The sequence below is a fragment of the Podarcis tiliguerta genome (genome assembly GCF_965153285.1).
Source record: "Podarcis tiliguerta genome assembly, chromosome: 1".
Classification (NCBI taxonomy): domain Eukaryota; kingdom Metazoa; phylum Chordata; class Lepidosauria; order Squamata; family Lacertidae; genus Podarcis; species Podarcis tiliguerta.
This window is the reverse complement of record NC_139534.1, coordinates 86418948-86446045: the sequence shown is the minus strand read 5'-3', so window position 1 is coordinate 86446045 and position 27098 is coordinate 86418948. Positions and strand designations below refer to the sequence as shown.

The following is a 27098-nucleotide window of genomic DNA, read 5'->3' as shown; positions in this document are numbered from 1 at the left end:
TGGGCAGGGAAACATACATCTCAGGGCTTCTGTGCCTTTAATTTAATATCTCCTGTTTGCAGATCTAAACTTGCAATTGCTTTTCCCGCAGAGAATTTCTTACAGATAGCTTCCTGTAATTACTCCAGAATCCATTCCCAGAGGTGAGGCTTTGAAAACTGCTTTCTTCTCATTCAGTTTTCTATTTTTGTTTTTCCTCACAGAAAACAGAACTACACTGTAAAAAAACACAAAAAGATGACAAGGAAAGCAGTCATAAAAACCTCCCCTCTACATAAGAACAGAAATGACTTTGCTTCAAGTAACAGAGGTTATTCAAGAGCAAATGAGACCCTATTCTTCATTTGTTGTTGTTTAGTCATTTAGTCGTGTCCGACTCTTCGTGACCCCATGGACCAGAGCACGCCAGGCAGTCCTGTCTTCCATTGCCTCCCGCAGTTTGGTCAAACTCATGCTGGTAGCTTTGAGAACACTGTCCAACCATCTCGTCCTCTGTCATCCCCTTCTCCTTGTGCCCTCCATCTTTCCCAACATCAGGGTCTTTTCCAGGGAGTCTTCTCTTCTCATGAGGTGGCCAAAGTATTGGAGCCTCAGCTTCATGATCTGTCCTTCCAGTGAGCACTCAGGGCTGATTTCCTTAAGAATGGATAGGTTTGATCTTCTTGCAGTCCATGGGACTCTCAAGAGTCTCCTCCAGCACCATAATTCAAAAGCATCAATTCTTTGGCGATCAGCCTTTTTTATGGTCCAGCTCTCACTTCCATACATCACTACTGGGAAAACCATAGCTTTAACTATACGGACCTTTGTTGGGATTAATTCTTCATTAATCCCACCCAACCACAATCAATACCAACCATCAATCAACAGGAAACTAAAACAGGCAGGACCTGCAGGAAACTCTTGTTTCAGGCTAGTCCCAGACTGGTGAGGATCCACAGCAAGGTGTTCAAGCAGTCCAGAGACTGAGTATACAGCAAGCAGTGCAAGCAAAGTCAAGAGCCAGTTCATAGTCTGCTCACACAGAGGTAGTAGTTCAATCAAGGGCCCATAAACAGTAGGCCAAGCTAAGTGTCCAAGAGGAGGCACAGGGTTGATGGGAATACAATGTTCCAGCTTACTCAAATGCTGGATCTAGACACATCAAAGAACACATTGGAAACTTTGTATGAGAAATCGGGTTAGCAAAAACAGAACTCCACAGCACCATCTGGTGTCACAGTGTTAGAATGCATAAACAACGCATATAAACTGCTTTTTCTTTGCCAGTGTAGCTGAGTCCTTCTCTGCAGCTGAGCACTTCTCATTACTGTGAGGACCTCGGTCTGCGTTTTGAGTTGCTATTGCTCTTGGGGGGGGGGGTATTCTGTCTCTGCTTCATAAGAGGAGGCATCTAGTGTGAGCATGACAGGCAATGATCTTTGGCTGAATGGAATTGAGAAGTTGATTCTCTGCCATCTCAAAAATGTTTCCCCAAAAGTTGAAACCCACTTCGAATCCTATGTTTCTAAGAATGTGCTGTTTCCATGAAGTGAAAGATACACAAGCTTTTTGCTGTTGTGTTCTATTGGCATAAGAATAAGGAGATCTCCAGGTGCTCTGTCAAAACTGGGCTGGGACAATCCCCCAATATACTTCCATGATGTGATTTACTTATTAACCCCCTGCATCTGTAATACCAAACTACTTTTAAATTTTAGCTTGGATTCTGTAATCTCCCTAATGATGTTATAGTTTGTACCATTATACCCTTCTGATTGTGGTGATGATACATATTCTGCCCCCTACTGTATTTCCCCCTACTAAAACCACTCTTGCATTGGATCCCTAAAAATTGCTGATATGCCCCAGCTAAGGCTCTCAACTATTCTAAGGTCTAACCACATCGGAGAGATAATGTTTTAATGCTTTCCAAGCACTGCTTCAATACTTTCTCCACCATTCATGCTGATATGTATTGTTCCAGCCGACATACATATCTGCAGTGTTTTGATCTTCCCCAATCCTATCCTTTTCAACTGGCAGAGGACATAATGTTGGTCTTTGAATGCTCATGTCTAACAATTCCTCCCTCTTGCAGCCCTCTGAAGATCTGATATCCTATGAGTCAGACATCTACAGGCAGTCCCATGACAGTTACCAGTATCTGAACAGTGATGCAGATAGTCATGGCGGTAAGTGAGCTGTAAGGCCTCTGGGAAGACTAGAGTGATGGGTTTGGGGACATTTGGAGGAGGAATGATGTGTCTTGTCTATTAAGCACATTTTTCAGTAATGATGTTTTATATGCTTTATGCTAGCACTGCCACTGAGTTAAAGCAATTCCAACCACTTGGATTACATTAAAGAACAAAAGTAACTTTCAGGAAGTGGTTAACTGTTGCACCATCATCTCATAGACCAGGTGCAGGGAATCTTTAGTCCTCCAGATGTTGCAAAACTACAACTCTCATCAACCCCAGTTAGCATGTTCAATGACTAGGAATGATTTGAGTTATAGATCAGCAATGTCTAGGGAGTCAAACATTTCCTGCTCCAGTCATAGACCATAAGCTAGATTGTTTGCTTATTTTCATTGCAGCTCCAACAACACAATATATTGGTGACAAGGGATTGTTTGCTGTAAAGCAGGCATCCCCAAACTTGGCCCTCCAGATGTTTTTGGACTACAACTCCCATCATCCCTAGCTAACAGGACCAGTGTTCAGGGAAGATGGGAACTGTAGTCCAAAAACATCTGAAGGAGTGAGTTTGGGGATGCCTGCTGTAAAGGCACCTCTGGAATTGTTAGAACAACATTCTGAAGTCAGACTAAAGCTGCTTACACACAAAATTTTATTCTAGAATCCATGGAGTCCAAGTACTTATTTTTTTTTCTAGACCACGCAGTCTAGATCTATTGCAGGCATCACCAAACTTGGCCCTCCAGATGTTTTGGGACTACAATTCCCATCATCCCTGACCACTGGTCCTGTTAGTTAGGGATGATGGGAGTTGTAGACCCAAAGCATCTGGAGGGCCAAGTTTGGCCATGCCTGATCTATTGTATATATTTTTGCCCTTGAAAAGCACATACTGAGAAATTATTAAAACTGATTCTGTATTAGCAGTGTATCCATTTGAAAACCACAATAGGGGGCGTATCCACACCTGTCCAATGGCATTGTTGGTGGATGTATACCAAGAGCACAATCACCACTTCCTTCTTTATTCACCTGGGGCATGTTCAGGGAGGAAAAGATGTGGATAATCTAATCAAGGGGAGAATTTTCAAAGGTGTATCAAGAAACCATAACCATCCTTGTGGATGGCAGAGCTAGACTCAATCTAGATTGAAAGCAGCATGTTGAGGACAAACAGGAATGATACCGGATTGAGAAAAACTACATTTTGTGTGTGTGTGCTACAAATGGATTAGTGTGACTGCAGTCTATGTCTGTTAGAAAGGAAGGGAAGTGTTCCCTCCGCCATCTCCACTATGACTAAAATGGCTGCATTAAGCAATATTTGAAGTGAGTAGGCCAGCTTCTTGTGACTATTCTCCTGAGTGGCTTTCCTGTTTCCAAGAAGCTAATGAATGCTATTTCTTAGGAAGAAAAAAAATCCTTTTAACCATTTAGCCCTATTTGGCATTCCCCTCCACAAAACTGTAACTTTTTTGAGAGGGAGAAGAGAACTCAATCAACTAGAGTTGACCCCACCATCTTGTTCCAATGGAGGACACAGTCACATAGAGGATAAGAGAGTGAAAAGGCCTAAAGTAGTGCCCAAACATTTGCTATTGCTAGTTCCCTTTACAGAGCCTTCACGAAATTATAAAGACACAACACAGTTTTATTTACTGAAGAATCTATATATTGCCTTTCAAAAGAGAGTTTTCTCAAGGCGGCTTGCAATTAATAGAAGCATCTAAAACTGATTTCTAAAAATATTTAACTTAAAACAACAGCATATAACACGTTCTAATCAGCCAAAAAGCCTTACATTGTTTTAAAACAGATAAAAGACATATCAAATCCCACCTCATCATTTCAACTGAATTGAAATAAAAAAGGCATTTCAAACCCACTTAAAAGCGAACAGAGACAAAGCACACATTTCTAAACTGGCAAAAATAGCTAGATAGCCAACTATCTAATATGCAGATTGTTGTTGTATCTAATACTCAGGTGGTGGTGTCTAAAATTTCTTGGCCTTGTGAAATAATACAGGTTCTGCCCTTATAGAAGAGAATAGGGAATGGAGCTCTAAATCATGGGCTGTTTCTCCATTCCTGCTAAGGAATAATGCATGTGTCTACAAAAAAGAGCAATGTCTTGATTTAGGTGTTCCTGGACTACAACTCCCATCATCTTTGATCCTGTTGGTCGTACTGGCTAGGGTTGATGTGCATTGGAGTCCAACAGCATCTGGAGGGACACAAGTTCCCCATCCCTGCCTTAATTGGTTCATCTTTAGCTGTCAGACTAAAATGGGTTTATCTGCACACTGTTATCCTGATTGTAAGGAGTCAAGCGTAGGTTAGCAATAAAACACCTGGTGTCAGTGAAGTTAACTTTTTATTCAAAGAAGCCAAAACAACACAGGCCTAGTGATAACAGCAACTCTTCCCAGTAGGTATTGCCCCAATGAGGCAGTTGTGAGGACTGAAGGTCCCTGCCTTCCCACAGCTGCCTAAGTCCCCACCTCTCCCCTCCTCTCCAGCATTTTCTCCAAGCAGTCATAAATCGCGACTGTGTACAACCAATCTCTTTCCATTTCTCTGCGTGTTCTAGGACACCAAGGGGAAGAGGAGTTTGTTGAGGCAGGAGGGGGAGACTCTCTGGCTTCTTCAACAGCTGCCTCATTTCTGCCTCTTGGCCCTCATCCACGTCTGCCTCTGAGCCTGGACTGCTTTCTGCCACAGACTCTTCCTGCTCACTAAACCCTGTTGCCCCTTCAGCTTCTGACACCTCCTCCTTCCAGTCTTCTCCTTTTGACCACTCATCATTGTCCCACAGCCAGTCCCCTGGATCTGAGCCTTCTTTCCCTGGGGGTTCCCTTGGGGGTTCCCCAGCTGGTGCCTCCCACCACTCCTTTGTATCCAGTCAGCCCATAAGACTGATGTGTACAGGCACATGAATATATAAACCTTCTTAAGTGCATGGAATAAAACCCTGCCTCGGGAACACTTTTCATTTTATTATTTGCACAGAAGGAATGCTACAATAAAGTAGCTCTCTTAGGGGACAAGGGACAACTACATGGTAGTAAAGATTGTCCCCAAATGTCAGGCTCAGACACTTGTCATTTGCAGTTTTCTTTCTGTAGGACCAAAAAAAACCTACCCCGAGTTTTGTATTTAGGGTGCTTTTTCATCCAAGGTAATATAATTTTGTTCTAGGCAAAACAAACAAAAAAACACACCCTGACCCAGATAGGCAACTATGAGTGCCCAGATTTCAGATTTTTCTGAAAGATACAAAGGTGCCCGGGACAAAAACAAATCCCAAGAAACCTACTGATTTTTGTCACTGGAGTGCTCCCCACCCTACCCCAATCACAGCCAATGGAAAATATAGAAAAACATTTGATGGGAATTCTCAGACAAACTTAATGTATTCTGCCACCACACATGTGGATTTGTTTTGAGACATTTTACTGTTCCGAGATGCATTTAATTTGGCTTAGGGTAGTAAAATGTCCTCAAACACTGTTTGTGTAAAATATTTTGCCCTGCTTAAGAGGCGAGATTTATATACTGCCACTTAGCAAAGCTTCTGAGGGGCTTACTCACACGCACGCACACACGCGCACACACACACACACCAACTCCAGTCTCCTTTGCCCATAACAGTTGCCCTGTTAATTAACACATGGGAGAAACAAGCCACCTGAGTTGTTCTCTTGTCAAATAACTATGATATACACAGAGGAACTAGACTTCTTTGAAGAAAGAGAAAAGAGAAAGGTCCATGCTAATTTGTATTTCTCTCTCTTGTTGTTGTTCTTTCTCTTCCCACTTTCTGTATCCTTCAGTCTCTCCTCTTGAGTTAAATCTTGTTACTACTGTCAATATGAAAATCTGACCAACTTTTGTTTGAAGTTCTAAAGAAGGAAGGAAGTGGGTTACAGAAACACCCCGCGTGTAGCAGTCACCTAGAAAGAGGGAGGGGTAGGCCACAAAGAATTTTGCCGACCATACCTGACAACAGTCACATTTTGATTTCAGAATGAAATATAAGAAATATGGATGATTTCTGGGTAGCTAGTAGCTAATATTTAATAAAAGACAGAAACATGTAAAAGTCCTCCCGAGGAATGATTTTCTATGTTGCTGCGGACACACATTTAAAGCACATTCAGAACACATCATTTCCCTCAAAGAATTGTGGGCACTGCAGTTTGTTAAGGGTTGCTGGGAATTTTAATTCTCTGAGGGGTAAACTACACTGCCCAGAATTCTTTGAAGGGAAGAATGGGCTTCAAATGTACAGTGTGTACACAGCTGAAGTGGGGAGCAAATATACCACTACTCTACCCCATGGGTAGAGATAGGGGAAGTGGGTCTTGTCCTTCCTTTAACCTTTCACTACATTAGACAAACACTTTCCATGTCTCTACAGCAAACAGTTCTCTCACATCCTCTTTCATTTCACATGACATTTCTCAGAATGACTCTGGCATTTAAAAGCCACCCAACTCGTAGGGATATTTCAATGGAGAACAAACAAACAAAAACTTCACCCTTTCTTCACACCATCTTTAGAGCTGGACATAAGAACCAACTCCTAGAGGCCATAGGGGCTTCAGCCCCCACAATAAAATACTTGAGGGAGCTGGGCCGGGCCCCCAACAAAGTTGATGGGCATTGCCATTCAAATAGTGTGTGTGTATCATGTGATCGATTATGTGGGTCAGGACTCACCTGGGCCCCCCCAATATTTTATTCAGGTTGGCACCCCTGGAGCTAGAAGCGAGGGAAAACAGACAATCACCACCACTGAACATTTGTGAATTGCAAAGAATGTGTAGGAGTGTAAGTGTCATAGCTTAGTAGCAAAACACTTTTGCATGCACAGGGAGTTTCAGATTCAGTCCCTAACATCTCCAGTTGGAAGGATCTCAGGACTGGAGGGCTGGGAAGAACCAGAACTTTCAGTTGGGTTTGGAAATGAATCAGGATCCATCAAAGATAATAAAGTACTGGCATATGATGTTTCTAACACCCGATCTGTTAGCATGCTCAAGTTTCCAACCAACTCAAATTTCTGTACCATATTCAAAGGCAGTCCAAGTGAATAACTCCAACCAGAAGGTTACAAGGTCATAGCTCACTGAAGCCAGGCTCTCTCTGTCTAGATCAGGGGTAGTCAACCTTTTTATACCTACCACCCACTGATGCATCTTTCTTGATAGTAAAATTTCCTTACTGCCCACCAGTGCTCGATGGAAGGAGGATTCAACTTGTGGCGTAGAACCCCCTACCGCCCACCTAGAATCCTGAAAGGCCCACTAGAGGGCGGTAGGGACCAGGTTGACAACCCCTGGTCTAGATTGGTCTATAATTGGCATACCACCCTAAGCCAACAGAAAGTGTTCTGAGCCTTCTTGTTTCTCTAGGGGCCAAGCAGCTCCATACTATGAAACTCCTTCCTTAAACATGAAACCCCCTCTAATATGTTGTACACTACCCAACCAGGCAGACAGATCACACAGTTATGGCACCTATACATTGACTTGGGTTTTGCCATCACCCAATCCATTACCATGGGCAAGAACTGATTTAGCACCCGACCTGAGCGGAACGAAAAAGAGAGATAAGTGTCATCCATCTACACAAGACAGTGCATTCCAAATTGCTGGATCAAAACTGAGATCCAGGCACTGAGTGCCTGTCGTGCTGCTCCCTGTACTTGCTTGGGCCTACCAAACAAGGATTGATCCAGTGGAGAGCGATGGTGAGCCCACTGCCTTTTAAATGTCCAACAATGCTCCAGAGTGGCACTTTATCAGAGCACTGTGGGGAATTTTAAGTGGTGAGCAGCTCACAGCTGCCTGCTGATGATTGCAGTGCTGTTGTTCACTGCCAACAGTAAGTCGCACACGCACAAATGACTCATTGCTCTGAGTTTGTGTTTCAAACCTGTTGAGATCTGCAGAAACCTAAATCCTGCCCCAGATAACAAGATCCAGTTCAAATTCCACGTGTTTGTCTGGAAACAAGATCCATGTTGAACGATACTGGAAAGAGTTGTAGCTAGCTCCTTGGTACTGTTCATAAACAGAGAACTGAATGATTTGCTTCTGTGTTTAGCAGGTGAATTGTTTTTATGTCCATCAGACCACTGCTGGGAATATCACCCCCACCACCTGCACCCGGAGTTTGAGACCTTTGGGGACAACCACTTTGCAGAGCTCCAAAGCGTCCAGCCACCTCAGTTGCAGCAGCTGTACCGGCATATGGAGATAGAACAGATGCATGTTCTAGATCCTGGGATCCCTGCCACACACTTTGGGATCAACCACAACCATCAGGTACAAGCAGCACCTTGTTACGTACATCTGCAGAAATGCCTTATCGCTTTTCTTTTCTTTTTCTTTTCTGAACATCAGGTTTCAGTATGAGGGAGAAGAGACCCTGGCAGGAAAGGTTATGGAAAATCTGATCCACAGTAGAAACTGTTGTTGTACAATCAAACCATGATACTGACATAGATGAACCAAATGAGGGTTGAGATAGATGTTGCCTGCAATAGTTTGTAGCCTTCCCTTGACTTTAACAACAACACAATACAAGCTGTCACTTCAAGAGCCAAATTAAATGCAGCACTTGAAGTTGCATACTTATTTTTTTACTAGAAACAGTAGGCATGAGGACATTAGGACCCAGACTCTAGGGCAGGCATGGCCAAACTTGGCCCTCCAAGTGTTTTGGGACTACAATTCCCATCATCCCTGACCACTAGTCCCGGTAGCTAGGGATGATAGGAGTTGTAGTCCTAAAACAGCTGGAGGGCCAAGTTTGGCCATGCCTGCTCTAGGGCATAGAAGTTTTAATAACCCCTTTCTTCCTTGCTCCTGTCCCAACAATAATCACCCCCCTGAAGGTGCTATTAGCTCCAGAAGGGAAATGCCCATTGGCTCCTTATGGGGAAATGACAGGATGGAAGGAGTTGCATGACATTTCTTTTATCCAATCCAATCCAAATCCCACACATCGCTAAGCTTACCCCCCCCCCCATGCCTTCCCTCCTACCCAGCCTTAGTAGGCTTGCAAAGAGAAGTACAGCGGTACCTCGGGTTACATGTGTTTCAGGTTACATACACTTCAGGTTACAGACTCCGCTAACCCAGAAATAATACCTCTGGTTAAGAACTTTGCTTCAGGATGAGAACAGAAATTGTGCTCCAGTGGCGCGGCGGCAGCGGGAGGCCCCATTAGCTAAAGTGGTGATTCAGGTTAAGAACAGTTTCAGGTTAAGAACAGACCTCCGGAACGAGTTAAGTACGTAACCAGAGGTACCACTGTAGAATGTTTTGCCCAGTGCTTTTTTCCTAAACAAAATGTTTAGGGGTACTCTCATTTTCCTACTCATATTGAAATACTGCCCCTCAATGAGGCCAAACTTAGATTCACAGAATGTTGAGGGGTATGCATACCCCTGTACCCCCCAGAAAAAAACAACCTTGGTTTTGCCTACATGGTGACTCAGAGAGCAGCTGGATTCAGTGACCACTGTTGGGTGTAACCAAACTGTTATGGCTACTCTGTTGTAGAGATGGGGATTTCCTTTCCATGGCAGAGAACACCAGCTCACCAAAAAGAGGAAAGGCACTAATATTTTTGGACTGTAAATTGAAATTGATTTAAAAAAGGAAAAAGTGGAGCAGAAACCTTATAAATAAATAATATGAGCACACAAGAAGAGCAGCTAGGCAGGACAGAGTTAAACATCCTTTCCTTGCGCGATGCAGTCTCGAAGGAAATCTGCCATGCACCCACCTACCTAGAACTCCTCATGACGTAACGTAACGTAACGTAACATAACCACTTCGAGGTTTCAACCACTTTGAGGGTTGTTGTCTTTTTTGCAATCAAGTTGCATATAAATTTTACAAAATATATAGTAAAATAGCATGTAGGCCCTCAGAAACTGGCTGTGTGTTTGTTTGTAAATATTACAAATTAAAACAGAGTTTCTTAACTCCACACTCACTGAATCCTCTTGTGCCTTAGGGCATCACACTAACTTTATCTGCACTCCTTCCCACTTGGCATTGCTGGTGAAGGAATACATTTTCATTGCCTCTAAGAGCTTTCATAGAAAAGCAGATCTGCAGTTCTATGTGAGGGAGAATAAACATGTTACTCACATGGCACAGTGAAACAGTTACATTATCTTGCTGCTGCTCAGCCCAGATGTGAAACCCACAATAGCTTTAATTGAAACCTCTTGAAAATTAATATTCCACTTGCTATCACCTCAGTAAATGATGCTAGAAGGGGAAAAGACAGGCTGGCTGCATGAGGGGCAAAATTTCACAGGCAACATTGTTTTCTCTCTTGGCAGAGAGATATTTTTATTTTTATTTTTATTACACCCTTCATCAGAAACATATATTAGTTAAAATAACTTATAAAAATGCATGAAACTCTCAACTTCCCTTGCCTCTCTACTAACAAACACACACCCCATCTCTAAGGCTGCAGTTTTGTTTAACTATAAGGTGCTCAGTGTGACTCAGTGGATAAGGTCAGTAGTTTTACCCTTGAATATTTGGCAGGAAATGTGCACACACAGTTACCCAATCCCAGCCCTTCCAACCTTACTCATCTCCAGACAATTTGCCAAGTCATTAACCGCTTGTTGCTGTGCCCCTGAAGCAACATAATTGCACATTCTTTACTGAGGCATTTCGGAATAACATCAACAGAAAAACATCAGATGTCCAATGCCTGACCTACTGGGCAACCGAATTCATGGGCAAAGTTCCATTACTTATCTTATCTTTCAAGGTGCCCTTTCTGTCCCTCTTTGTTCCAAACACACTTGTGACATATTTCTTGTACATATGACCAAAGACAAGGATCAGGCATTTGCTTTTATAGACAAATTAAACAGTTCTCTCTCTCTCTCTCTGTTTTCCCCAGCGAACACTACTGTGCCTTTTTTGCAGGTAAATGCACCTGTGAGTTGGCACGCCAATCAAAATGACATATTTCTGAACTGCTCATGAGTTGTTTGTAAGAAAGGGCCACATCTACACTAAGAAGAGAGCTCAAAGCATGCTCACAGTGCTACAAGACCCTTTTAGTATATTATTTTGTTGGAAAGGTCGCGGGTGGCGCTGTGGGTTAAAGCCTCAGCGCCTAGGGCTTGCCAATTGAAAGGTCGGCGGTTCGAATCCCCGCGGCGGGGTGCGCTCCCACTGTTCGGTCCCAGCGTCTGCCAACCTAGCAGTTCGAAAGCACCCCTGGGTGCAAGTAGATAAATAGGGACCGCTTACTAGCGGGAAGGTAAACGGCGTTTCCGTGTGCGGCTCTGGCTCATCAGAGCAGCGATGTCACGCTGGCCACGTGACCCGGAAGTGTCTTCGGACAGCGCTGGCCCTCGGCCTCTTTGAGTGAAATGGGCGCACAACCCTAGAGTCTGGCAAGACTGGCCCGTACGGGCAGGGGTACCTTTACCTTTACCTTATTTTGTTGGAAGCTGCCCAGAGTTGCTGGAGAAACCCAGCCAGATGGGCGGGGTACTATTATTGTTGTTGTTGTTGTTGTTGTTGTTGTTGTTGTTTGTCTGTATGGATCCTGAGCATGGTAATGAAAAGAAATAGCTTAAATGTGATTGACTGAGAGTTCTTTAATTTCCCGTGTCACTCTTGCTGCGACATCCACCTTCTTTACTTGGAGTATTTTCCATTCCCACCACAATCCTTTATCCCCAATCCTTTTTTTGTGTGTGCTTCTGACAGGTTACATTTGTGCCTCGTACCGTGTGTGTGTATCCCTCTCACCACCGCAGTTCTGATGACGAAGATCCAGACAGACAGAGTCCACCACTGGAAGTATCAGATGGGGAGACTGATGTTCGGGAACCTGGCCCTGGGATTATAAGTGGAGAAGCAGGTAGGTGGTCAGCACTAGGGGTGCAACTCACTGTTGTGTACCAGTTCATCTTTTGGTTGGGGCGCGGGTGGCGCGGGGACGTGGGTGGCGCTGTGGGTAAAAGCCTCAGTGCCTAGGGCTTGTCGATCGAAAGGTCGGCGGTTCGAATCTCCGCGGTGGGGTGCGCTCCCGTTGCTCGGTCCCAGCGCCTGCCAACCTAGCAGTTCGAAAGCATGTCAAAGTGCAAGTAGATAAATAGGGACTGCTTACTGGCGGGAAGGTAAACGGCATTTCCGTGTGCTGCGCTGGCTCACCAGATGCAGCTTTGTCACGCTGGCCACGTGACCCGAAGTGTCTCCGGACAGCGCTGGCCCTCGGCCTCTTAAGTGAGATGGGCGCACAACCCTAGAGTCTGTCAAGACTGGCCCGTACAGGCAGGGGTACCTTTACCTTTACCTTTACCTTGGTCTGTTGTGGTTCACATTTCATCAAATTTGGAGCATCCCAGCCTGACATGGTGATTTGCAAAAATAATATTACTTGTTATTCTCTTGACGGTAGCATGTTCCCCTTTTACATAACGGATATCATTATATTCCTATATTTTCACTATTTACAATACTGCTACTGCTATTGATTGCCCATCATCAAGCAGCCGTCCCCGTCCCCCCACAGCAGTTTTACTTTAAGCCATATTTACTTGGAATGGGAAACAAATCTAAAGATATAAAAACATTGCCTGCATGTAAATGACAGGGGTCACTAGCAAGACATCCCTGACGGGAATGGGCATTGTAACACAGCAACAAATCTCTATTGACTCCCCTTCCTCATGCAGAAGAAAAGATGGCAAGGCAATTGCTGCAAAATGCAAAGAAAGCAGCATTTTAAACTGACCTATATTTTGGATTATGGCATGTGTGCAGCGGCGGAGCTTCATGCTCCGGCACCGGGGGGCAGAGAGCAGGCTGGGGCGTGGCTGGCGCACATCCCGGGTGTGTGTGTGTGTGTGCCACCTGCAGGGGTGTGGCACCCAGAGTGGGCGGGACGCCACCAGGATCGCGCTGCCAGGGGCGGTGCGCTCCCCCTGCCCTGCTCTTTCTCCGCCAGTGCATGTGTGTGAGTCTGGTACAGAATGTTCACTGATGATGATGAAAGGAAGGACACAAAGTACACAGATGGGGTAACGTCTCCCTCCACCCAATGAAATGTTGCAGAGGCTGGATGGGTGGATTTTTCCTTAGCATTTTGCAATAGTGAAACTGACATAGCTTTTGTGCAGCAATGTATGAGACGCTCGGAGAAACTCAGAGAATAATCTTTCTCTTTTTTTAAGAATGCATATGTGTTTATAAAACTACTCCCATTCAATGTTATTACTTTGACTCGCTGCCCAAACATTCCCACACACAATGATGCAATGCAGAACTATTTAAGTAGGGAAACAGGGTAAGAAATACAACAATGAATGTTAATGGTTACCATTGTCACCTCAATTAAAATAGAGTTCAATGGGAAATAAACTTCAGCATATCTGAATTGCACAACCAAAACAATGACAATAAAGAGAGTAACGTTAGTTTAAGAAATCATTGTCCAATATGGCAAGGTTTTAAGGAAGCAGCATTGCTCATTCCATCAGATTTTGTGTGTGTGTGTGTGTGTGTGTGTGTGTGTGTGTGATATCAATAAAAACAACCAGCTTGCCTGGTAAGTGAGTGAACTGCTGCAGAACTCGTGTCCCTGTTTGATTATTGCAAAATTCCCTACCATCCCTAATCAACACCTTGCCCCATTCTACCTTTCTGTCCTTATTTCCTTCTCTAGCCTGCCAATGGCCATACTTCCTTCTTCCAACTCATCTATACTGAAAACCTCCTGCTTTCTTGAGTGAATCCCTTGCCATCTCTTGCTGCACATGCAAAAATTCCGGGTTCAATCCTGGCATCCCTACATAGGACTTAGACTCCTGTCTGAAACCCTGGAGAGCTGCAGTCAGTCATTTTAGACAACACTTCAACAAATTGTCTCATTTGGTATAAAGCAGTTTCTAAGGTCCTCACTAGAGCTGTGTGCAATTTGCCTCTCAAAATTCCCCACGTCATTTGTGTGGAGAGAAATTGGGGGGAACCGTTTAACCGAATTACCTCATCATGAAGAGAGTTTCTCTAATTGTTTCTTGAGGGTGGTACTCCCCATTCAGCAGTGGCAGTAATATTGTGCCGTTCACTTTTTGTAAGTTTTTGTGTTTGTGCATTGGCTGCAAGTGGAATCAGTAGCAACTATGATGGCAGTTTTGCAGCCTCTTCCAGTGCTCTGAATCTAGCGTTGTTCTGGGCTGGGGTGGGGGATAGCAGCAGCCGCAAATAGGTGGCCTTTTTTTCTAGAAGAGGGAATGAGAAGAAGAAAAATCCCGGGAATCTTCTTTAAAAGATGTGAAGTTTTGGCTCCTTTTCCATCTTCAGACGCGGCTTACTTTATTTCTTCCTACAGGCAGCAAAAAGAAAATCCGACTGTACCAGTTTCTTCTTGACCTGCTTCGAAGTGGAGATATGAAAGATAGCATCTGGTGGGTGGATAAGGATAAGGGCACTTTCCAGTTCTCCTCCAAGCACAAAGAAGCACTGGCTCACCGCTGGGGCATTCAGAAAGGCAACCGCAAGAAAATGACCTACCAGAAGATGGCACGGGCACTGAGAAACTACGGCAAGACTGGGGAGGTCAAGAAGGTCAAGAAGAAGTTGACCTATCAGTTTAGTGGAGAGGTGATGGGAAGGAGTGGTATGGATAGGAAGCACTATAGTCTTTGAAGGAGAGACCCCGGAATAATGAAAAGCCAGATAATAAAGACACATGAGTTGGACTTAGCAGCAGAGGTTACCAAACACATCTTTCACTATGCTTCCAAAGCCCTCATCTCTATCTCATTGAGGCGAAATTTCAACAGTGTTTCTGGTACGAATTCCCTTCTTCAGCTTTGAAATTCCTACAGAACCCAAATGCAACAGGTTGGACACCACAGGGATTTTTCTTTTTTTAAGGGAATGTATAGATATATTATTTTCAGAAAATATTTCATTGTGCTGTAATTAAAATTTGCAGCTGACGAAGTTTTTTGTCCTTCACAGGCAAGTCGCATTTCACCTTCAAAGACTCTGCCTTAGCTTACAGCTTAAAACTAGCATTAATACAGGCTCTGCTATAGTTCTCCATGGCTAGAGAGAAGTTTGCAGATCTTGGGAATATCTTACTGTGCAAATATTAATAACGTGTAAATATTTAATAAAATCAGGTTTAAGAAAAGCGTATTCCTGAATTAATCTGTAATGGCTCATGAGTAAGTCTTGCCATCATTGAGTATCTATCCACAACACAGACTTATTATTAATTAATTTGTAATGGTGCATATCTGCAGCCCAGATTTATTATTAATCATTCAAGTATAAAATGATTAAATTGTAATGTGGAATTATTCATTTACTTAGAACGAAATATATGATGATTTCAGGTTTTTATTTTCACAGTTTCCTGATATATGATTCATCAGTGGCAATCGTCAGGTTGTTAAAGTGTTGGTTTAACTCTCATATTCTCCCTTTTCCCCCCTTTAAAAAAACTGTAAAGGAAAAATGATTCCCAGTAAGAATACCATAGCAATGAAAGATCCATAAGAACATAGGGAGTTGACTTATAGTACAGTGGTACCTCGGGTTACATACGCTTCAGATTACATACGCTTCAGGTTACAGACTCTGCTAACCCAGAAATAGAACTTTGCTTCAGGATGAGAACAGAAATCGTGCTCCGGCGGCTCAGCAGCAGGAGGCCCCATTAGCTAAAGTGGTGCTTCAGGTTAAAAACAGTTTCAGGTTAAGAACGCACCTCCGGAATGAATTAAGTACTTAACCCGAGGTACCACTGTATACTAAGTCAAAGCAGTGGTCCAATACCAGCAGTATTGTGTACACTCTTAAGGGGTTTTCCACACAAGGCTCCTTCCCTGCACTGTCTGGACATGGAGATAGCAAGGTTTGTACCTAGGGTTTTCTTTTTGCATGTTCAGACCCAGAAACCTCCCCCCTAAATAAATTCACACTTGTCTCAAATTTTGGTTTTGGTTTTTGGCAGAATTTAGGCCACAACTTTATTGATTACAGAAAGTGAATGGTTGCATAGGCTCTGGTTTGACTAGCTCCCTGCCATGCAGGTAGCGCTGACCCAGGGTTCCAGCATAGGTCAGCCAAGGGTGAACACCTGGATAAGCGGAAATCCGGGAACGGGCTAACTCTGCCACCCAAATGTCCCCCTGGACTCAGGCACAACCCCCTCTCAGGGGTTGACCAAACCATCGAGTCCCTGGATTCCTTTAGCGGAATACCCTTCAAATAGGGATGGTGAGAGCATTCTCCCATCCCTATCACCAGAACCAGAGCCTATCCTCAACCTTACAAATTGTGACGATTTGCTAAGCGGTAGAAGAAACCCAAATGGCAACAGCCAATCAGCAAAGTGGGAAAATTCCTGCCGTGCCCCTGTCCCAACGACAGACGACACACGACGGCATAGCAAGGTCAAGCGCAAAGCCCTAAAAATAGGGAGAGGTGGGCGGGTGTTCCGAATGCGTGGGCCGAAAGAGGAAGCTCTGGGTCATGTGCATGGGATAAATAGGTCCCTCAAACTGTTTGGACTGCGTCCCATTGCCAGATTGCACCCAGCTACAAGGGACCTACCAATCAGGTGTTGTGGCTGACCACTCGTACCCACCCACAACACAGGGAGTCGGTTGTCCAGGTCTCACCGCAATACATGCCCTCTTTAAGGGAGGACCTGATGTGCAGATAATGTGCTACAGACCCAGCCCTCAGGCTGTATACACTTTACCACTGTACCATTATGACAAGCCAGAGCAGCCACAGCAGTAGCAGAGCTGGAGCATCTTTTCCACCTGACCTTACACACACATTCCACTCTCCTATATTCATTAGTGTTGTCAAGGTGTGGACACCTTTGCACAAGGGGACGTTGATGGGGCAGGGATGTCTTTACCCTGTGCAAAGGTGTCCACACCTTGACTAGAGATTAATGAGGAACCACTTAAGGATTCCAACTGGAGCAAAGCTTGTTTGAGAAACAACACATCAAAGAGTTTACACTTCTGTGGAACAAATGCTTCGGACAAGCAACACCCCAGCAAAGTGCTTCCTGTGTTCTTAGAGCATCGATGTCTATTACTTTCACAATTCCCATTTCACACATTGGAACAAACAACCTTCTTGAGGAAGACCTTGGGGTTATAATGGATTACATGTTATGTATGAGTCAGCAATATAAATTTCTTCCAAAAAAGGCAAATGCCTTGTTCAGTTGCAGACGTAACGCACGCATGATACAGGAACTGTGACAGAAAGCCTGAAGTCTAACACTGAGGCAAGGACTTCCTTTCACCCTGCTGTTGGTAACGTTAGTTGAGAAGTAACCAGAATGCAATTTGCAAGCTTTTAAGATGGGCATAAACAAATGGAAGGAAGTGAGCCCCACTGAATTCCATGAGATTGCTTCCTGGTAAGTATGTACAGGATTGCAGCCTCAACAGTTCTCAGACTTTTGCAAGTAGAGGAGCCAACTCCAAGGGGCTAAGGGGGCTTCCCCCACAATAAAATATTTGAGGGGGCTGCCCCTCCAAGTTGATGGGCATTGCCATTCAAATAGTGTGTGTGCAGCGCATCATGTTATCGATAGTGTGGGGTGGGGCTTACCTGCCCCCCCTCCATATTTTATTCAGGTTGGCACTCCTGCTTGCAAGTGTTTAACTGCAATTCTTGCAAAAGGTTTGAAGCAAAGCACTGACCTCTGCTGCCTCCCATTGCTACCAAATCCCTTGGGAAGATGACTACATTGAGGCAGGCACTCCCAGAATCTGTCAGATTCTCTCTTTCTACAAAGGTTTGGAATCTGTGGCAAAAATGATAAAGCTTCTAGCCAGGAATTCTGAGACTAGCCCCAGCGCCTGGTAGAGAAAGATGATTTGCTGGGATCCTGGGAGTATTGTTGTAACCCCCACTACCTGGGTAAGTTATTGCTTTAGGGGAAGGGGGAAAGGACTTACAGAATCCATGTAGCACCAGGGATCTGCAGCACCATACTTAAATGCAAAGAATACTGTATAGGACATCTAGCCAAGTCCAACAGACAGCAAGCAATTGCCAACTCTTCTCACTTCTGAGCAGCAGGACCGGGCCTTTCCATCTGTTCCACCTGGCCTGTGAGTAATAGCAGGAGGCCCTTGTGCCCTGGGGGTGGTGATATCAACTAGGCTCTGCAAGCTCACCTGCTGCAATGAGAGTGGCAAGAAATTGACAGATTTGAGCTAGGCCCCAGAAGATTAAGGCTCACCTAAGACCTACTGCTTCTGGTGGCTTAAGAGTCATTTTCTGGGAAGTTGGGGTCACTGTCTTGCCTGGTCTGAGTTCCTGTTGCTGGCCATTTTGGACATGGTAGTCCAACTCTTCGACTCCAAGCGTTTTCTTATCTAGCTAATATGCTGTTCCCAAGCAGCTTTGCTCTTTACATGACAGCCTTTTCTCACCTATAGTCCCCTGGAAAGAGTCATACTCCAGGGGTCTCCACCAAACCAAGTAAGTAGGGTAACCTTTTTGGTAATAGCACTCTATCCCTGGGAGTTTTGTCTGGCACCATCTTCATTGACTTTTCAGGTGAAGCACTCTTTATTCACTCAGACCTAGGCCTCTCTGTTTTAAATTGAGTTTTAAACTGTTTTCATCGTGTTTCAGCTTCTCAAAAATAATTTATTATACTCCCCCCCCCCTTATTTTATACTGTATTTTAATTTAATGTTGTATTCTTTTGCTTTGCGGCAGATGTTATGTGGCAGCTATATAAATGTAATAAATAAATAACAACAACAAATAATAAGTGAATAAATGTATACCCCGTCCTTCCCGGTTCAGAAAACTAGGCTCAGGGCGGCTAACAACAAATTTAAAATACTTAATTGATTCAATAGTAATAATTAATAGCAATAATTTCGTAAAATTTTACATCACTTTCAAGTGCTCAAAATGCCTCATATGCATTATCTACTTATAATCCTTAACCTTAAGTGTAAGGTAAATCAGCATTATTACCCCCCCCCCATTTTTTATTTTTAGGTAGTGGGGTTGAGGCTGGGGACGAGTGGTTTGGAAAAAGCCACTGAGTTCCTGACAGAAACAAGATTTGAGTGGGGAACTTTGAGATTCATAGCTCAGTCTCTTAGCCGTGATAATATGCCACTATGTGTGGTCAATGTCTGGGTGGCAAAAGAAATGTTATCCATTGCACCGAGGCGGATTCTGATGTCTTGAAGCAAACCTTATAAAGTTCAGTGTCCAGTTAATGACCTCAAAACTCCTTACAAAGGGAGAAGAGTGAGCTCTGAAAATCGGAGTATGTCTGTGAAGGAGCCTCAGCACAGACTGGGTAATATGTATTATCATTACAATGCTGCCATCTGGTAGCTAGAAGCACAGTAGCAGCGGGGGGCAGGGGGGGCATAAATCATTCCTTGTCCATGTGTCCTTTGAGCATGAGGACGAGATCTGAGCCAAAGAAATAAATATGTGTTTTAAAACAGAACAGCTGAGAAGTTTATATAAGAGCCACAAATGTGATTGGGCTGCTTGCCAGTTCACAGCCCAATCTTCATAATGGAGGGAGGTGGAGTTAAACTATTTAAGAGGAGTCTGCATTGGCAGGGTAGATATGAAAAAACCCCTAACTCAGTCCTAAACCACGTTTTACAGGTTCACTTTCAAAAGAAGAAACCTTATGCTAGGCAAAAATGAGGCCACTGTCATTCTTTGTGTTCAAGTGCCAATGCACAAAGAGAGGAAAACTTTTGCAAGCATGAAAAGTAAACTTAACTTTTGATAAAAGCCTGACAGCAATCTACAAGGTTGATATAAGTTTTTATAATGTGTGGATCATAGACACCCAACACTCTTCCTGAGTGAACCCCTGTTATACTCCTCTCCCATGCAAGTCTGTTCGAGCTTTGGGAGTCAACTCTCTTTCAACTGTGCTGCAAAGTCAGGACGCTGCTGATGGTCAGGGTTGGGCACCCAAGTCTACCATTTGTCACTGTCGTTCCAAAAACAAAGAAGACAATTCAGCCAACATTAAGCCTGTTTCTATCCCATTGATTTCAGCGGGAGAGATTTGAGCATTCACTCATCACCTCTCCCATTTAAATGAAGGGGACTTGAAAATGCCTAACTTTGGCTGGATCATGCCCATAGTGGGCACTTCCAGGCTGTCACTATTTTTGGATGTGATTAAGCCACATGCCGGCAAATTCAGGTTGTGCAATTAAAGTTCCTCTGACTGTCTTCCACATAAAAAACCCATGTAAAGGTAAAGGTAAAGGTACCCCTGCCCATATGGGCCAGTCTTGCCAGACTCTAGGGTTGTGCGCCCATCTCACTCAAGAGGCCGGGGGCCAGCGCTGTCCGAAGACACTTCCAGGTCACGTGGCCAGCGTGACATCGCTGCTCTGGCGAGCCAGAGCTGCACACGGAAACCTTCCCGCTGGTAAGCGGTCCCTATTTATCTACTTGCACCCGGGGGTGCTTTCGAACTGCTAGGTTGGCAGGCGCTGGGACCGAACAACGGGAGCGCACCCCGCCGCGGGGATTCGAACCACCGACCTTTCGATCGGCAAGCCCTAGGCGCTGAGGCTTTTACCCACAGCGCCACCCGCGTCCCCCCCCCAAAAAAAACCATGTACCCCCCTCCAAAAGAATTTTCTTTTACTTCTTGCAATGCATGGGGAAATGTACTGGAAAGTGTAGGAAAACAATTGCTTGGTGCAACATCATACAACTTCCTTGTAAAGAAATCAGAATGAATGCTCAACAGCTGATGTTATCTGACCTCCTCACAAGCTTCGTGCAAACAAGTCAAGATGGTGCCCAATAAGCAGCGTTGCCTGGAAGAAACCAGTGTATTTAGAGGTTCAGTGTGCGTGGTCACATATAAATATGCAAATTGCATGTGGCAGAGAGGGTGAGGCAAAGAGCATCATGGTGTGCGCTTGAATTTGTCTTCCATCAAATGAGCAGCAGGGCCTGTTCTTGAGTGGTTCACACTCCCTGACGCATGGTACCCAGCTATATTTATCCTGGCTGGAAGAATTCTGTCAAGTGCTCTGTGCTGTTGATAAGGTAGTGGTGCTGACAACAGTTGGGGAACAAGAGGGAGGAGCAGGAGGGGGCATCCCAGTAGTATTTCTTTAGCAGGGGGGCTTGGAAGTCATTCAGTCTCCTTGCAGTCTCAGTCAGCTCCTGGTGAGCCAGCCTTAAGATGCCAGAACCTGTAAAGAAACCAGGTAAGGACTTCAACTAGAGACAGGGAAAAAATGAACATTGCCTTCCTCTTTGGGAGAGAGACTGCTAGGTGGAGCAGGTTTCCTCATCAGGCAGTGAAACAAGATGCCTTAGCAACAACTGTACTGAGGGGGAAACAAACAGGTGGCTTTCTTTTGAAGTAAGCGCATAGAAGCCTAATTCAAGGATAATTAAATTAACTGGGATTAGCTTCATTTAAACAAACACATATCACCACCACACAAACATCTAATCAAGAAGGGCAAAAGTAAAATAGTTTTCATTTCCCAGTTCTTAGGTTCTCCTCATCACCTTCAAGTTGGAGGAAGCAGGGTGTGGTACGTCTCTTGGAAGCGTTCTTTGTGGGGGAGAAAAGTGACTCCCATTGTTGTTATTTTTTCTCCATCACTTTCTTTCAGGCAAATGTAAGTTTACAGCTGAATGAGAAAACGAGGCATTTTCCTCTATAAGATTGGTTCTTGTCTTCCGCTCTGAGATCCCTAAACAGTAAATGTATATCCTTCCTCCTCTTTGAAAGGTGGTATAGGCTCAGAATAGATTTTGTCACCAGGAAAGTCACTTTTATATCTTCTCTGAAAGCCTGGGTAGTGCAGAGAAAGAAAACAAAATTTATGGTTTAAATATTCATCTTCTTTTAATTGTCTACAACTGCAGCATCTAAATAATTTTGGACCTTACCCAGTGCCTTTTTTCTGGGGTGACGCAGGGGTACGTATACCCCTAAACATTTTGTGAATCTACGTTTGGCCTCATTGAGGGGCAGTATTGAAATATGAGTAGGAAAATGAGAGTACCCCTAAACATTTTTTTTTAAAGAAAAAAAGTACTGACCTTACCTATAAGTATTTAACAACTGCTGTTCTGAAAACAGTATTCATACACTCTTCTCAAGTTCTGTCTCTGTAATATAATGACTGGAGAAGGTGGCATTCATTGTTGCATTTGAAATGTTTTATATAATTAATTGTTTAATGTTTGCCAGAATACAAACGCTAGTGAATAAGGCTAGTCTCTTTTTCATTTCCAAGCAGCTGGTAAACAGAGAAAGTACAGTCATCCAACATCTGATATTTCCCTGATTTAAATTAGATTTTTTCCATATAGTGCTTCTGAATATTGCACTTTCTTCTGTGTCGTTCTATCTGTCTGTCTGTCTAGCTACACACACACACACACACACACACACACACACACACACACACTTGATACAGTGTTTGCTGTGTTAACAGGTTGTATCCTTTTGCCTTGTTTGCATGTAAGTATGCTTGAAATATATGATTTGTGTGACTTAAGCTGCCTCACACATTATGTTTTTAAAAGGTATCTGAAAAAGGCTGTATGCATATACATAAAGTGTGATGTATAAGTACATATGGTTATGTAAATCTGTTTATTATAGATGATTTTGTCAGAGGGCTGTGACTTACCATAGTTCTTCACCATGCACACTTAATGGTGAAGAGCTTTGATTGTAATGGTCCTGTTCACACTTTGCAGTAAACTAGAGGTAGCCAGTATGGTACCTTCCAGATTTTGTGTACTACAAGTCCCATCATCCTTGAAATGTGTGTGCTAAGAATTTACAGTCCCTTTCATTTCTATTCCCAGGGCTCTTGAAGGAGGAGCTTTTTTTCTTTTCCTTTTGATCCCTCAGATTGCACAAGACCAAAAAAGCAGAAGCAAACCACATTAAAACTTGTGTGCTGAGAATTTACAGTTGCCTTACTGTATGCTTTTGCACGCATGGGGGTGTTGTTTTTTTAAGACAGTGTGTGCCTGCAAGCTATCTGTGTGCATGCCCAGTTGCAACTTAATCAGCATAATTCAATCAACAAATTAGAAGGCAGGGACACACACAAAATGTGAACACCTACTGGTGTGAACAGGGAAGACTGAAGCTGTTCCTTATACAGTATGTACATTCAACTTGCAGATAACTTAAACAATAGGGAAATATATCTGGGATCCTAAGGGAATTTAGTCTGCTGTCCTAAAATCTGAATCAGTTCCTAGTCTATGGGAACTATGTCATTGCTTCTCTGAGCTTGACCTGTCATGTTATCCCAAGCATTGTGGAACCAAATGCTAAGCCCATGTTTTGCAAGAGCCCTCCAGTTAAAATGCTCCGTTAGCAAGTGATGAGAAATATGTCTGCCAAGAGCTCTAGAGAACTATTGTCAGTCAGAGCAGATAGTCATAATCCAGATGGAGAAATAGTCTGACCTTGGATAAGACATGTCTCTTCCTGTGTTCCAAATCAACTTCCAAAACCAGATCATTTGGGTGATCAGATGCAGTAGAAGTGCATCTTTCTGTATCTTCAAATGTTCTAAAAAAGAAGGAAGGTTTTGCAGCTGCACTTCTGTGGGAATGAGACAAGCTGCACCTTTTGAAAATTCTTTCTTCTGCATAACCATTGAGGTGCAAGACAAGCCCTGCCATTTGCTATATCATGCTGGCAAAAGGGCTTGAAGACTTTCTCACTTACGTAGCAGCTTTGGTGAAAAATTTAAACCTACAGTTTTTTAGGAGTTGCTTCCACACTAGACTAGACACCAGCTCACTCCATTTTTACAAATTATATATATAGTGGTATCTCGGTTTATGAACAGCCCTGCTTACGAACTATTCAGTTTACGAACTCTGAAAAACCGGAAGTAGTGTTCCGGTTTGCGAAGTTTACCTCAGTCTAAGAACAGAATTCAAACAGTGGAAGGGCACCCGTGGCGGGAGGCCTGATTAGGGAAAGCGCGCCTCAGTTTAAGAATGGTTTTGGTTTAAGAACGGACTTCAGGAACGGATTAAGTTCGTAAACCGAGGTACGACTCGTGTGTGTGTGTGTGTGTGTGTCTCCAGATAACATGGCTGCATTCTAGTATTTTTCTCCATTCTCCTGTCTTTTCTCAGAGCTGATCTGGGGAGAATTTTGTCTCCAAATGCATTTGGAGCACCAGCCTGCCCACTTCAGCCTTGCCACTTGGGGCTTATGCTAGGGCTGGCCCAGGGTGTTTTGCCACTGAGAAAATGCCGCCGCCCCACTAGCTGCTCCCCTGCCAATTCTTTCCCTGCCTCTTGCCGATAACACCTCTGCCCCACCCCTGCCCCCTCCCCCCGCTGCTGATGGCTATGCCACCACCAACTCCACAGCCTCCCTCCACCCAAAATCGATGAGACAAAGGAAAAGGAAACTGGGCAGGGAGCTGGTGGTGTTGGTGGCAGTGGGGAGGAGGAAGAAGAGGAAGTGGCAGGTGGCATACCTCTTTATACGAGTTGCTGTTGAGTACAATTGCAAGAGTGCTGTTGTGCTCATATCCTTCTTGTGGGCTTTTCATAGACCTCTAGTTGGGGCCTTGTGAGAACAGGATGCTGGACCAGACAGGTCTCTGAACTGCAGGGCTCTTGTGTTCTCCTGTTGTTATTTATGGGGGCTTACCATCTCTCTCTGGGCTCCCTGATTGTAGTAAGGTTTTGCCCCCTCAAGCAACATACAATATACAATAAAGATAAAGATAAAGGGACCCCGACCATTAGGACCAGTCGTCACCGACTCTGGGGTTGCGGTGCTCATCTCGCTTTATTGGCCAAGGGAGCCAGCGTGCAGCTTCCGGGTCATGTGACCAGCATGACTAGGCCGCTTCTGGCGAACCAGAGCAGCGCACAGAAATGCTGTTTTCCTTCCCGCCGGAGCGGTACCTATTTATCTACTTGCACTTTGACGTGCTTTCAAGCTGCTAGGTTGGTAGGAGCAGGGACCGAGCAACGGGAGCTCACCCCATCGCGGGGATTCAAACCACTGACCTTCTGATTGGCAAGTCCTAGGTTCTGTGGTTTAACCCACAGTGCCACCTGCGTCCCTACAGTATACAATATAGCCTATCAAATATTACCTCAGTCATGCACACACTATTTTCCAGGCTTCTAGTCTCATCCCGGCACCTCCATCTGCAATACAGGATAAGAAGACATATCTAGTGGGTTGCAATGATTTCTGAATTAATGAAGTGCTCTGAAATCATTATTATATCTTTTGTTAATGTATCTCTTATCTTGGGAACAATCACAGGGTCAAACAGGGAAGCGATAAAATGGATTTTCCAAATATGGAATCATCTTATAAAGTTTTGTGGGAAGAGCAGTGATACTTAATAAAATTTGAACTTTAGGCACTGTGAGTGGGTTTTGAAGAAGAAAACTGCTTTTGATAAGTAAATGAGAGAGAGACTTGCAAACAGCAGTTGTGTTCACATTTTTTAGAAAAACCTTTGCATTCTCTGTAATAATTTCCAATGTACGGTAGTTGCTGTGTGAGTTTCGTGGCACTTTTAAAGACTATTGCACTAGTTTTAAGCTTTCAGATTCAGATTCTAGTCTATAAAAGCTTATGCGGTAATACATTTGTTGGCCTTTAACCTGCCGTAAGTCTCTTTGTGCTTTTTAAATTCTTCAGGGAATCTAAGTGAGGCATAATTAGATTCACAGACTGGAATGTTTTACTAGGTTTTCTTTTTGAAGAGCTTGAAGGTTATGTAATTCTTTAGTCATACATTAAGTATTACTTGTTTTTATCTGCAGATTTAGAAGAACTGTAAAAAGGGAGGGGGATATAAATAAAATTATTTTGCATTATTGCACCAGTGGCACAACAGATGTACAGAACAATTATATACACAAGGTTATAAAGTAAGGCTGTGTGTGTGTGTGTGTGTGTGTGTGTGTCCATCTTATTGCTAGCCTTTTACTCATGTTACTGGAATTTACAGCCTCAGCTGCTGAAGGGGAAGAAGAATGTAAGATAGCGAGACTTGACAAGTTGGGATCAAGGGGTAGCTAAGCCTATAAGTGCAGAAAGTGCCTTTGCCTCTTTTCAGCTAAGGAATTTATAGTAACGTTATATAGCTCTGGAGCAAAACACTTAGACAAGTTCCTTCGCTGACACATTTGGAGCATTCAAATGTACATGCCAAACTCATGGGCAGTTATTTTGTTGATTGGAGGCAAATTGGAAGAAAATACCATTATCATTTATTTTCATGTGTGCCATGGCTGTGCTGGAATTCACAGGAAGTAAAACTAAATAAAGGAACATGGATTCTCACATTCAAAAATCTAATCTTTGGAGGGGAGGAATGCATAAAATGAGCCTGAGTGAACTAAAGCCTAGAGCTTTGCCGGGGATCATCAAATTAAGAAGGGCTGGAGGGAAACCCCTTTTAAATGGGCGGAGTGGAGACCATGACTCACCTGAAATTTGGGGGGGGGGGTCAATAATTGGACTACCTTACTTTTTTCTTCTTTAATTCAAGTCCTGGCTAAGGGGAGAGCTATCAGTCTTGAGTGGGTCCAAGGGCAAAATTAAGCAGGACAATCCAGTGACTGTAGTTTTTGGTGAGCCTGGGGCAGAGCCCAGTGAGAAATCACCTAAGGTATGCAGCCTGCATGGGACATTTATGGCCCTGGAGCCAATCAGAGGGGGACCAAGGGGGCATTTGATGCAAGGTTGCAAGCTCAAAGGGGGGGGGGGCTGGAATTAAGGCATGTGTTAATTTGTTGGCTTTTAAGAAGTTCTGGAGCTAGTTTTTATGCTCATTGGATGAAATTGTGACACT

At 43.8% G+C, this 27098-nt stretch overlaps 2 protein-coding genes across 7 annotated transcripts in view; both read left to right on the top strand.

The window, feature by feature from the left end:
- The window catches only part of SPI1 (Spi-1 proto-oncogene), a 28835-nt gene extending 13444 nt beyond the window's left edge, over positions 1–15391 (top strand). For 2 of the 4 annotated variants that reach the window (XM_083458059.1, XM_083458058.1), the window contains 4 exons: positions 2081–2174; positions 8297–8517; positions 11956–12109; positions 14582–15391. In XM_083458059.1, the coding sequence (XP_083314185.1) occupies positions 2081–2174; positions 8297–8517; positions 11956–12109; positions 14582–14898 (786 nt within the window). In that variant the 3' untranslated portion in view covers positions 14899–15391. The remainder of the gene's footprint in view (positions 1–2080; positions 2175–8296; positions 8518–11955; positions 12110–14581) is intronic. The other 2 variants (XM_083458060.1, XM_083458061.1) reach the window with 2 other exon arrangements.
- Positions 15392–21286: 5895 nt separating this feature from the next.
- MYBPC3 (myosin binding protein C3) overlaps positions 21287–27098 on the top strand; it is a 66997-nt gene continuing 61185 nt past the window's right edge. For all 3 annotated transcript variants that reach the window (XM_083456640.1, XM_083456639.1, XM_083456638.1), the window contains exon 1: positions 21287–21473. In XM_083456640.1, the coding sequence (XP_083312766.1) occupies positions 21449–21473 (25 nt within the window). In that variant the 5' untranslated portion in view covers positions 21287–21448. The remainder of the gene's footprint in view (positions 21474–27098) is intronic.